General features: G+C 35.7%; 1 protein-coding gene across 1 annotated transcript in view; it reads left to right on the top strand.

Annotated features, from left to right (window-relative positions):
* The window catches only part of LOC122794870 (vomeronasal type-2 receptor 26-like), a 109,047-nt gene that overhangs the window by 45,248 nt on the left and 49,231 nt on the right, over positions 1-14,568 (top strand). Inside the window, exon 3 of the mRNA XM_044063469.1 lies at positions 11,350-11,473. Within this exon, the coding sequence (XP_043919404.1) occupies positions 11,350-11,473 (124 nt within the window). The remainder of the gene's footprint in view (positions 1-11,349; positions 11,474-14,568) is intronic.

Raw genomic sequence — 14,568 nt, 5'->3', positions numbered from 1 at the left:
AGCTTGTTTATGGCTGGGGTCCACCAGACTGGACGCTTGTTTTTGGTACAGAGAGTCTTAGTTTTGTTTGGGATTGCCTGATCCATGCAGTCCTGTAGGTGCTGGTAGAAGGCATTTGTAAGTGATTCAGCGGTTTGAGTAATGTTTACCACTGGCTCAGGGGCCTTAAAGGAGACCACACTAGTTTTTAGAAGTGTGAAATCGGCTTTTGAGAAGTTTTTCACTGTGGTCTTTTTTGTTTCAGGTGGGGGCAGGATGAGGACCTCCAGCGAGATTAGTTTATGATCTGATCTCTAGTTGAGAGACTAGGGAGCGATATAGTTAAGGGGATTCACATTTAACATCTCTGGTGAAAGGAAAAGGGCACCTCATTTTAACCTTACCTTTGTTATTTTCCATTGTTGTTATAATTTTATCCATGGATGGTTGGACAAAAAAAAGTAATAATAATAAACATTCTTGGCAAAAGCTTATTTTAAGAATAACTTAAACTTTCATATTCATATAAAGGTTATGTGAAGTTATACATGATAATATTTGCTAGATTTATTAAGCTGAATTTTTAGCATTGTTGGATTCATTTAACTGGACTGTTTGCATGCATTTGAAAAAAAAAAATATGAGACCAAAACTTGTTTAAAAGTGACAAAAAAGCAAGTATGAATAATACATTAAAGTTTATATTCATGAAGTGGGCTACTTGATGTCATTATATCTCACAATACTCTAGAATGCAAAAGACAAGAATCAAAATTCAGAAGACTTATATATGACTGTGAATTCAGGAATGTAATGTCTAGTCTTCAGTAATAACAGTATAATTATCAGGTGGAGAAAATCATCCAAACAGTGAACATCTCATGAACCAGAGCTATTGCAAAATCACTGAGGATTGTCATCTTATATTCCTGAGTATTAAGATACCACATTCCAAGGACTCCATCTACCTGGATCCTTGTTGGCTTCCAAATGGAAATTGAATCAAGTGGAAATACTATAATCTCTGAAAGCCAAGTTCAGGGAACCACAAAGCATATTTATGTTGCACTATATCCACCAGATCAGAAGCTACCACTCAGATCTCTTGAATTTATTACATACATACACACACACACATACACATACACACATGCACACACACACACGCACACACACACACACACACACACACACATATATATATATATATATATATATATATATATATGTGTGTGTGTGTGTGTGTGTGTGTATAGGTTTACCATCCGAAGGTCGAATCACACCCCATCGAATTATGGGATCATTGACCCACTTCCACGAAAGTGACAATGTCAAATTCCGACATTGTCAAAATATGATGACGTAAACCACGGAACGGGCTTTAACATGGGTCGAGATGGGGGCGAGATTCGTACTTTGACAATGTCGGGTTCGACATTGTCACCATTCGGCCTCCGGACTTTGAAACCCACTTCAAACTTCTGATAGTAAACTACACATATATATATATATATATATATATATATATATATATATATATATATATATATATATATATCAACCCCACATCAGTGGGGGAAGTAAGTATATAAGCTGCATTACTGCTGAAAATGGCTTTTAGCAAAATTACTTCACTGTATTCTAACTTGTTGAAAGTGCCTTTGTTCACCTGTTTGGCTATGATCTCTCCCATCGGATTGATTATCAAGGAGAAAGATGAAAAGCAAATTACCCATTTCAACTGCATTACTGATGCCTAAATCAGTACAAAATACAGAAAATGCTGGACAGAAATCAGCCGGGATAGTAGTTCTCTTATGACAGGGAACTACCTAAGGCTGCAGGTTTGACAAAGTGTATGAATACAAATACGATGAAGATGTTCAGAGTTTGAAGCTCAAGAATTTGTAAAGCAGTGAAAACAAGATCCTGTGTTGTCTGTGGGAAAAATGGAAATCTATATACAAGAGTGCAGATATATGTATAAGAAGAATCCACCAAAATTCCAAGACGAGGATTCACAAATATCACAGAATGTCCTGCTGCAAGAAAACAGATTATGATAACTGTAATAGTATGAAGCTAGAGAGAGAGAGAGAGAAAGAGCAAGAGAAAGACAGAAACTCTTTAAGCTACACAGCTGCAGGAAATGAAAGAGTCCTGTTAAATTATTTATGTAGCCCTTTTAGGACGAGAGACAGATGTATAGACAGAAGTTTCACATTTTTAAATGTTTTTGAATTTGTGTAGAAATATTATTTTGATGAAAAAGGAAACACGTGAAATGCTATATATTTAAGGTTCAATTTACTTTATTATTTTAAAATAATGGGTGCAGTACATGTATGTAAGAAAGTGAATAGCAGGTTCTGTTTTGCAAATGTTTGTGCTATCTAATGTTTATTTTATCAAGTGCCCATTTTGCCAAAGAGAAAAGTGAGATTGTATTAAGGGTGTGTGTGTGTGTGTGTGTGTGTGTGTGTGTGTGTGTGTGTGTGTGTGTGTGTGTGTGTGTGTGTGTGTGTGTGTGTGTGAGTGTTTATTGGTTAACGTTAAAGTAAGGGCTATGTGAGGGGATAGATTTACCAAAAAAAAAATCATAAAGAATGCTAGTAATCGTGATACTGGTGGTGATAAAAAGGCCCTGTTTTTGTGATGTGGAAATGTCTGATTCAGAGACATATTAGTTGTAATAAGCAAAGACTTAATTATTGACTAATTTGCATGTCTCTGAATCACCATTAACTACCATTAGTGTTGTTAACTCTGGTGGCTGCATCATATTAGCACAGGAACCCCCGTCACATTGTTAGAATATTCACAATGTCTCCTTTTTCCTTCTTCTTGTAATTCACAAATGGTTACAGTCAACCCTTAATGCCATACATTCAAGGTTCACATTTTGTATCCTTCACTAAATGCATGATAGTACAAAATCTGTTATCTTAGTGACTTTCTACAGTTGTAGGAGGAATACTTACAATCCTTCTATGATTTTGTCCCAGTGTTGTAGGGTACAAGGTTGAGAGGTATGCTTAATATTCCCTGTCTTCCTCATCCCATGTCATAAACGGTAGTAGACATTGCAAATGCCCATGGTTCTCATGTTTCTCAATATGCATTAAGAAAAGTCTTGTGGCCTAACTTGTCAGTTAGCACAGCGGGTTATTGGTGAGGTTTTGTGTATTAAGGGTGCAGGGTTAAAATTCCTTTGTATATGTTTTTTTTTTTGAGTTATTTATTTTTAAGATGTTAACCCTGGTGAGTACGGATGGCACAGAGGGCTAACGAGCTCTGTAGGAAGTTGGAGGGTATAGGGTTGGCATCCATTTTAGTGTCTTTTAAAACATACTGTTTGTCCCTGGTGACTAGTGGTTCTCCAAAACACTTTTTTAAAATACATGTATTTAAGGCACAGTATATAAAATATCCCTGGTATGTAGTGCTGCCCTGACCATGTATGACTTTAAGACACATAGTGTAAGACTCATTCCTTCTAGCTAGTGGTTCTCCTTACTCCCAATTCATGTTTTGTTAAAGTACAACTTAGGCATGAATTCTGAGTGGTATCCCTGGTGGCTAGTTGTCTGCCCCCACCGTTGCACCCTTGAAACCAGTTCTATTTAAGTGCCAGTCAGATATGAGTATCAAGATGTATCCTTGAGGTTAGGAATTCACCCGACCTAATGGTGCAGACTGTTGATTAGTGTAGGGATGTGTGGAAATATGACAAACAACCCAAGCCTCCACACACCTTACTTACCCCCTCACCATTCCCCTCACCACTAACCCCCCCCCAGGCTGACACATACTCATACACACACTCATACATGCAGCCCATAGCATACATCCAGACGAATACATTCTAACACCACCTTACCAATGAACTCCCCAGCACTTACCAGTACTACAATGGATGTACATTGCCTTTTGTCCATGTTCACTACCACAACAGGCCAGGAGCGGCTATGCTAATCAGTCATTCAGCTGCATAAGTGACATACCACTGGCAGTTTTACAGGGACAGCGCATGGCTCCTTGGTATATGTCTTTGCCCTGGAGTGTCTAATTAGCATGTAGCATGGCCATGGAGACAGCCCACCACAGTGTTGCTATTCCTTGTGCAAAAGCACCATGGTAGGGCTGTCTCTGAATTCCAAAAGGTTACTGTGAAGTTTGCATATTGTGTAAACCTAATGATAATATTTATGAATTCATCCCTTAATGTGTGTGTTTCTGAGCTGGCAAAGCCCCTCTGCACCACCTTAGTAATGTGCACTAACCTCAACTTCTCAACCTTAAATCTGCCTTTCCACTAATCCTACAGTTCATATTAGAAAAAAAAAAAACATTTCCTTAATACCACCTATATTCCCACAAATTAGGTCTGAATGTTGTGGTAGGATTTTGGTTTACAAATCACAAAAGGAAATTGTTTTCTGTTTGTGATCTTTTGTACATTCAGTGCTTTGGTTGTCTGATAATTTGATTGATCAAAATGATTTTATCAATCTCTTGTGTCTCAACATTTTTAAATTTTGTACAGTTCTTATACACACACACATACATATCTCTCTCTCTCTTTCTATATATATATATATATGGGTCCCTATCAGATCGTCGAAATTTCAATTCACCTAACTGTCATTTCGTCGAAACTTCATTACATCGACAAGCATTTTAGGTGGGGGGCTTCGCCCCCTACACCCCCCAATGTGGGGGGCTGTGCCCCCCACACCCCCCCTAACTATATATATCAACTCTAGGGTCGCACAACATTGGGGACGGGGGCAAATGCTTGTCGATGTAATAAAGTTTCGACGAAATGACAGTTAGGTGAATTGAAATTTCGACGATCTGATATATATATATATATATATATATATATATATATACACTGAAATTTCCAAAATGGAGGGTATCGAGCGACACCTGGTCGAATCACTGTTTTCAAAAAGGCCGTGAATCGAACCAAAAGTGCTTGATTTTGAATAATAGAGTGAAATGTTACACTCAATCTTTCCTGATTCGATGTGCTGGGAGATTGCATTTCAGTGGGGAACAGGGAATTAGCAGATTTCCTCACTGTAATGTGATCTTGGAGTTGGTAGATTTAATGTGTGGGGGGTGCAGAGGGGCATATCCCCCCTGGAAAATAGCATTAACATACCGCTGACTGTGAAGTGTAATGGCACGTTAATGTGCATAGCATGGGTGACTGACGTCACCTCCTGCTATGTCAAATACATCGAACCATGGCTGTTGATTTATTCATTTTCACCTTGGTTTACTTTTTGGAATTCTGTATTCAGCATGTTGGGTCAACATTCTAAACAGTCGAACAAAGTGGATTCAAAATGACGATAGTAAACCTATATAGAGATATGTACATACTTGGGTCTATGTCATAAGACTGAAAGCTCAAAAGACTGAAAATCATAGTATCTATAACTCAGAATATTGAAAACATTTTAATGCAGGGGAACAAGCCCCCCATGACTCCCATGTCTCTTGCTAATTATATATACCAACTCTGAGATTGCACAGCAGTGGAGAAGGGGCAAATTTCCATTTCTAATATTTTGAGTTTTAGATATTTTGGTTTTTAGTCTTTTGAACTGTTGATCTTATGATGTCGAGCTATATATATATATATATATATATATATATATATATATATATATATATATATATATGTATATAGATACACACACACAAGCGAAAGACTGCATGGAAAAAGCAGGTGCACAGTTACTACAAACAAGCTCAAAACACAGAAAAAAATATTTAAGTAACTGCTTTTTTTTTTTTTTTTCCAAATTGGATCCATAGACCATGGTTTTATCCAAAGGGCTAATCTAAAAATAGAAAACAAAAAGTTAAAGCTGGAAATAAATAGCTTATACTAATATATATTAGAGAGAGAGAGAGAGAGAGAGAGAGATGTGTATAAACCTATATATGTCTATAAATATATATACATGCATACATACATATGTATGTATATATATATATATATATATATATATATATGGATTCACTTCAGAAGACTGAAACTTTACAATTTCAAAATTCATAAGACTGAAGCCCAAAATCCTGAAAACTCAAAATCTTGAATCCCAAAAGACTGAAAACACACATGATACAAATAATGACAATATTCCAGTACAAGGACACACAGAAACACATACAAGACAAAGCATCACCAATTATGAGCCCCCCAAACCTCTCAACTAATCGGGGACAAATTTCAACAGAATCATTGACAAGTCAAGAAAAAATCAGGGACAATCAGGGACACTTTTAAAATAATAGTGCTATTAACTTGAAACATTGACAAAATCAGAGTATATGAATTAATACACGTTTTCTGAAGTAAAAGAAGTCTATAACTCTTAATTATTGTCGTTATTCATTAAATGTAATTCACCACCTTTCCTCCAAAAGTCACTAGTTTTTGGAGGGATTAAGAGGGACAGAGCTAAAATTTGAGTCAAAATCAGGAACATCCCTGAAAATCAGGGGCAGTTGAGAGGTATGGAGCCCCCCTGCACCCCCTACACACCCTGCTAATTAAATATATCAACTCTGAGATCGCACTCCACAGACAAAAATAGCAAACATAACATCACGTTTCATGACTGTCTGTTGCAACCTTAGTAATGTTCCCTTCATACTTGCTATACTACAACATAACTCATGATAGTGCAATGTAATGCAGTCTCTTCATATATTTTAGTTCATATGTTATTTGACTGAAAATGATAAACATTGCTGCAAAAAATTAAAAATATGGTTAAGCAGTTTGCTGTAAATGAAAATATTTAAATGAGTTTTAAAACCTAATGATGCTGTTTTAGTAGTGAGATATTAGAGATGCTGCAGGTAGAATGGGAGTAAATGCTTGGGTGATGGTATTTGAATGGTACTGCCTTTTATGTCCTCCCTGTGCACAATGAGTTTTTGCCATGGTGTCAGTTTTACTGCTACATCCCAACATGCGGACATGTGAGCTGGTGCTGCTCCCAATTGTTTTTAAATTGAAAATCTTAGTGTTGGCTGTCTTTTGGGGTAATTCTATATTAATGGAGATTTTTTGAAATAAAAAATCAGAAGACTATGGTGATAACAGATAACAACACAAGTTTTATGAACAAGCCCTAAATTTGTCTATAAGAGAGGCATGCATTTGAAAGGGATTTTTGAAAAAAGAAAGAACAGATTTTAACAGATTCTAATAAGAGAAAACATGTCAAAGTGTGGTGCATGTATTCATGAAAGCCCATATGCTATTGTAGCCAAGCACCATATACTATATCCTGCCCCAAAGGATGTAATTGTAAAAGTAAAGCCATAGTTTACTTAATAAGCTGCCTTTCCATAGATGCATTCCATGTGGGTAAAACAGGCAACTACACCAAAGGACATATGAGCATCAGAATGATATAAAAAATAAAAGCTGTTAGTAATGTACTTTATAAACCTTCCACTCAATGTGAAAACTTCAAAAGATTTTTGTTTTAGAGGAAAGGGTGTGGGAAAGTGCAGTAAAATATAAGGAAGCAAGGTAGCAGCTACTACTGAATGCAACTTAACCTCCTGGCATTATTGATGGATTCTCTGTTACCAGCATTTTGAGGTTGTATGTAGGCAGCGTGTGACAGAGATTGACTTTAAAAGCTAATCAGGTTCAATATTGATTAGTGTTTACATGGGTAACCATTCTGGAATTTCAGTTTGCCATTATTGCAAGAATTTTTTTATATTCAAACCTTATCAGTCATTAAATAATAGGTTATCATTACAAGTTATTTTAATTTAATACAAAGGGCTAGTTTTATATATATACTTGTGTGTTTTTATTATTTACACTCATGAGTAACTGAATATGTTTACATACTTTGTTAAAGTTTTTAGGCATCCATTTATCTTTAAGAAAGAGTAATCAGCTGTCATGTGATCATTTGAATTGCTTTAAATAGAACACTTAATACTGTTTTAATAGATTCTGATGATGTATGATTGAACTTGCATATAGACAAAAGTGCTTAATCTTAAAAAAAATCATTAAAACATATTTTTCTTGCATTATCCTAGGGTACCTCATTTTCTCAGCATTGTTATTCTAAGTCCTCATTATATACTCATGTATGTATGTATGTACATACACACACACACACACACACACATATATATGTATATATATATATATATATATATATATATATATATATATATATCTATCTATATATATATCTATCTATATATATATATATATATATATATATATATATATATATATATATATTTATATATGGATCTATGTCAGTTGATCGAGTTTTCAGCAACTCGTATTTCATATCAGCAGGAAGACATGATCAAATTCCCAAAAAATCACACATTAAAAAAACACACAAAAATTTTTTTTTTTTTACACCTAGTAAATTATATACACCAACTCGGAGATTGCACTACATTGATGAAAATGGCAAATTTCCTGATCCTGACTGTACTACAATCTCCATTCAAAAGCTTTGAGTTTTTTGAAACTCAATCAAATCGTCTCAGCAATATGAATTTCAAGTTTCTGAAAACTTGATCAAATGATAGGGATCCATGTGTGTATATATATATATATATATATATATATATATATATATATATATATATATATATATATATATATATATATATATATATATATATATATATCTAGTCTATATTATATGAATGAAAGTTCATATAATCGAATGCTCTAATGAGCAAAAATCCTGGAAATCAAAAACGATATTGTGGGGGCCTGTGCCCCCCACAGCTGCCCCTAAATATATATTCCAACTCTGAGATCGCACTACAGTGAAGAATGGGCAAATACTCCAGTCTTCTCTGTACTGTGATCCCACAGCATACATCTTGATTTCCAGGATTTTCGCTCATTAGAGCATTCGATTATATGTACTTTTGTTCATATAAAATAGACCCTATATATATATATATATATATATATATATATATATATATATATATATATATATATATATATATATATATATATATATATATATATATATATATATATACATATATAAAAACATATATGATATATGATATATGATATATATGACATACCTGTGGAAGCATGGAGGTGTTTAGGTGAAATGGCAGTGGAGTTTTTAACTAGATTGTTGAATGAAATCTTGGAAAGTAAGAGGATGCCTGAGGAATGGAGAAAAAGTGTTTTGGTACCGATTTTTAAGAATAAGGGTGATGTGCAGAGCTGTAGTAACTACAGAGGGATTAAATTGATCAGTCACAGCATGACATTATGGGAAAGAGTAGTGGAAGCTAGGTTAAGAAGGGAGGTGATGATTAGTGATCAGCAGTATGGTTTCATTCCAGGAAAGAGCACTATAGATGCGATGTTTGCTTTGAGAGTGTTGATGGAGAATTACAGAGAATGTCAGAAGGAGTTGCATTGTGTCTTTGTGGATTTAGAGAAAGCATATGACAGGGTGCCTAGAGAGGAGTTGTGGTATCGTATGAGGAAGTCGGGAGTGTCAAAGAAGTATGTAAGAGTGGTACAGGATATGTATGAGGGTAGTGTGGCAGCAGTGAGGTCTGTGGAAGAAGTGATGGATGCGTTTAAGGTGGAGGTGGGATTACAACAAGGTTCAGCTCTGAGCCCTTTCTTATTTGTAATGGTGATGGACAGGTTGACAGACAAGATCAGACAGGAGTCCCCGTGGATTATGATGTTTGCAGATGACATTGTGATCTGTAGTGAGAGTAGGGAACAGGTGGAGGAGACCCTGGAGAGGTGGAGATATGCTCTAGAGAGAAGAGGAATGAAGGTCAACAAGAATAAGACAGAATATATGTGCGTGAATGAGAGAGAGGATAGAGGAATGGTGAGGATGCAGGGAGTAGAGGTGATGAAGGTGGATGAGTTTAAATACTTGGGATCAACAGTTCAAAGTAATGGTGAGTGTGGAAGAGAGGTGAAAAAGAGAGTACAGGCAGGATGGAGTGGGTGGGGAAGAGTGTCAGGAGTGATTTGTGACAGACGAGTATCAGTAAGAGTGAAAGGGAAGGTCTACAAGAGGGTAGTGAGACCAGCTATGTTATATGGGTTAGAGACAGTATCATTGACAAAAAGGCAGGAGTCAGAGCTTGAAGTGGCAGAGTTGAAGATGTTAAGATTTGCACTGGGTGTGACAAGGATGGACAGGATTAGGAGTAAGTATATTAGAGGGTTAGCCCAGGTTGGAAGATTTGGAGACAAAGCCAGAGAGGCAAGATTACTTTGGTTTAGACATGTGCTGAGGAGGGATGCGGAGTATATTGGGAAAAAGATGCTAAGGATGAAGCTGACAGGTAACAGGAAAAGAGGAAGGCCTAAGATAAGGCTTATGGCTGTGGTGAGAGAGGACATGCAGGTGGTTGGTGTGACAGAGCAAGATGCAGAGGACAGGAAGAAATGGAATCAGTTGATCTGCTGTGGCGACCCCTGATGGGAGCAGCCGAAAGAAGAAGAAGATATATATATATATATATATATATATATATATATATATATATATATATATATATATATATATATCATCATCTTTCGGCTTTTAAATCAAAAATAAACAATTTTTTTTTTTTGCATGGGGTAAACTCCACTGCACCCCCACACCCCCTGCTATTTATAAATAAAAACTCTGAGATGTCATTACCGTGGGAAAGGGGGCAAATTTCACTAACACTCTGTTATGCTATCCAACTCATAAAAGTGAGTATGACTTGATCAGCTGATTTTTGATCAGCTTCATCAGCTTTTTCACTCTTCAATGTAAAAACAAATTAACAAAATGTGGGTGTTCCATATATAGAGATATAGTTAGACAAATAAATAAATACAAGTATAAGTATAGTTAGAAGTATAGATATAGATATGCAGACACACATATGCACACACACTGTTGGACATCAGAGACATTAAAACAACACACTTTAGCATCAAATATAATTATTGCTAAAAGATTTGGAGTCACCAACTTTTAGTCAGACAGAAAGAAAAGCATTATGATGCACAAAAATGCTGATTCTTACATCTTTCAGTCCAGAAAGCAAACAATCACAGCAGATACATTCTGTATCAGAATTTCTCATTTGCAGCTTTAAATATTAAAGTTTCTAATAACATCATCATTAATAATTGTCTAATGTTATGATTAAATAAAAGGATTCAAATGGTGTATAAAGTATGGCTTTCCTCATAGAAAATGTCACTATTAAAAATTTATCATAAATAGTCTTCAAATTAAAAAATCTATTTATCATCACTTATATTCAGCTGTTGTTACTGTTATGTTGTTCAAATTGCAGGTTCCAAGATCAGTTTGCAGTGAAAGCTGCCTTCCGGGATACAGGAAGATCCTCAGAAAGAGCCAGCCAGTTTGTTGCTTTGACTGTATTCCATGCTCGTCAGGAGAAATAACAAACCTTACAGGTATAGAATTGATTAAAATTTATGACAAATTGGAAACTGGCTGGAACACAATAAAAAAAAATGTTCCTGTACTCTCATAAAGTTTTGCAGCCAAAAGGGGCAGGTTACACGAACATGGGAGATGCAATTCAGAGATATTACTAGCCCCATTGAGGAAGTACCTCATTATCAGCTAATTTGAGTACTTAGTACTGTGTGTAGTCTTGCTGCAAGTGGTAATCAGTACTTTCCTGTGGCAATCACCACCGTTGGCCTGTGTATTATGCAGGCACAGGTATCCCCCTTCATTCACTCAAACAGACACATACACACACACACACACACGCACACACGCACACACGCGCACACGCACACGCACACACACACACACACACACACACACACACACACACACACACACACACACACACACACACACACACACACACACACGCATATGCAGACACATTCACCTGATACCATTTAGAACTCTGCAAACATACACACACAGATCCAGGGACAAACGCGCATGCACACACACACACACACACACACACACACACACACACACACACACACACACACACACACACACACACACACACTCCCACTCTCTCACACATGCACTTCCGCACACATATGTTGCCACACACGTGCACACACTCTCATATTCCCCAACACTACTTCTGTGGTAAATGCCATGATACTTCCCTCCACTGCAGTCTCTTCTATTAGAAGAAATGAGTGAAGGTGGAATTCTATTACTGAGCTGGTCTGTGACATTAACAGAACTTACTGACGGGATAGAGTTGTGTCCCAAAGACTCCCCCATCTGTGGAATAGGCTCCCTCTCCATGTGAAGCAGAATACTTCACTAACCCTCTTTAAGAGGAACCTAGACAACTGGAAGGGAAACAGAAAATACACCCCAGGGATCCCACCTGTGTCCCTGGTGGACAGGGGAAACATTCTGACTTTGTGGAAACATGGGCAAAATTCTTGGCTAGGCTTGTAAGGGCCTCCGGGCAAATAGCCTAATATCGTACTATGAACCTATGAACCTATAATGCTGTTCAGTAATCAATTTTGTAAAGAGATATTTGAGACAAATATTTTTGAGAAAATAATTGACGTCTATTTTGCTTTCATTTGATGATGTATAGCCCTTTCAGGGACTAGATTTTTGGTAGTAGCAGCTAGGCAAGACTGAGATAACAAGTATCATTTTGCAGCACATATTTTTATTTGAAATCATTTAAATGTCATTTACTTAAAGGATAGCTATACTCTTATAGGTTTATAGATTAGTAGTAGGCTAACTACCTCTGGGGGCCATTTTAAGCCTAGCCAATTACCCCATTTAAAATCATACCTTTATACTTTGTGTTTGTAAGGTATACACCTTAACCATTATGCCAACCTCCCACTCACATAATGTTTTATCTCAGACAAAGGTATTTCTTATTATGAATGAGAGGGTTACATGCATGTTAATGAGTAATGCCATTTCCATGTTAATAACAGACAACTGTAATGGTACAAAAATGTAAAAAAAAAAAATAAAATGGTACAATAATGTAAAAAATAATGTAAAAATAAAATGGTACAATAATGTAAAAAAATAGTATAAAAATTGTATGCCATTCTGGTATAATGGTATAATGGATACTTCCACCAGTGTAAAAATGGTGCATAAGCGTTCAGTGTGACATTCATATGTCAATGTAGTGTAATGGATACTTCTAATAGTGTAATAAATTGGTGAAAGAGCAGTCAGTGTGAAACCTGTACATTAAAGTTGTGTGATGGGCACTTCCAGTAGTGTAATAATTTCATTCAGCAGCATTCTTTGTCAAACTGGCATCTCATGGCAGTGTAATGATTACCTCCTATGGTATATTTCAGTAGTGTAGAAGTATTCTATGTCAAGCTGGTATCTCATGGGAATGCAATGGATTCCATACAGGGTGCAATACAAAAGTGAAGAAGCATTCTGTGTCAGACTGGTATCTCAACATAGCATGATGCATAGTTATAACAAGTACACACTTACAATTATTAATTTAAGTTAAACACGCTGCCTCTTGAGCTATCAGACAGAAAAAAAAAATATATATATATATATATATATATATATATATATATATATATATATATATATTTTTTTTTTTTTTAATGGAAAAGATTTTAAGACTTATATGTCAAAACACACACATAGGTTACATGGATAAACTACCCCTTTTTATGTGGGCAGTACTACTTCAGCATTTGTCCATTGCCTTGGAGAACAGCACCATCTGATATACCTATTCTAGTAATATTCCAAACCTTTATTCTTATTTCATATAGTTAATAAGATAGTGTTAATTCATGGACCACAATAACCTTGCCATTTCCCACCCTCAGAAAGTATCTTATCCCCTTAGTAGGAACAAAGTGTCAGGCCCAAGATGAATTCAAGGGTACCTATTCAATTACAGGGGTTTGCTTTGAAGGAAGTGATGGTATCAACATTTTTATGTGCAACAGAATATTATTGCACAGATGGGACAAAGTCAAGTTGCCAAATGAACGATTAAGTTCATTATATGAAGCTGATAAAGTCTGTATAGATGACAGATCCATAACCTCTGTCCCTTCCATTCATGCAAACTGGGAACAAAGATAAAACACACAAAAACAGTAAAAATCACAAAATGAAGGCACCCAAGGTGTAGATCCACTCCAAACAATGTTTATTTAGCACTTTTGTCTCACCAAATGGAGACTTCCTCAGAATACAAATTCTCCATACCCAAATGGCTTAAATACACAACATAATTGTCAAACAATTAAAAATGTCCACCTCTTTAAAGGCACAAACCTATTTTCTAAAAAAATGCATACCTGAAACTATATATACATGGCTCAACATTTCTTAAAAGGGAATCACTTATATACATACTAAGTTGATGTTTCACCAATGTTCCTTACAATTATCTAATAAGAAAAAAAAAAAAATATATATATATATATATATATATATATATATATATATACATATATATATATATATATATAGGTTTACTATCAAAAGCTCGAAACTTAAAACAACAAACGGTGGTTTCTGCGATGCA

Source organism: Protopterus annectens, chromosome 2.part1 (assembly GCF_019279795.1).
Source record: "Protopterus annectens isolate FY-2018-M chromosome 2.part1, PAN1.0, whole genome shotgun sequence".
In the NCBI taxonomy this organism is placed as follows: Eukaryota; Metazoa; Chordata; order Ceratodontiformes; family Protopteridae; genus Protopterus; species Protopterus annectens.
Note: the sequence above shows the minus strand (reverse complement) of the source record. Positions and strands in the feature narration are given on the sequence as shown.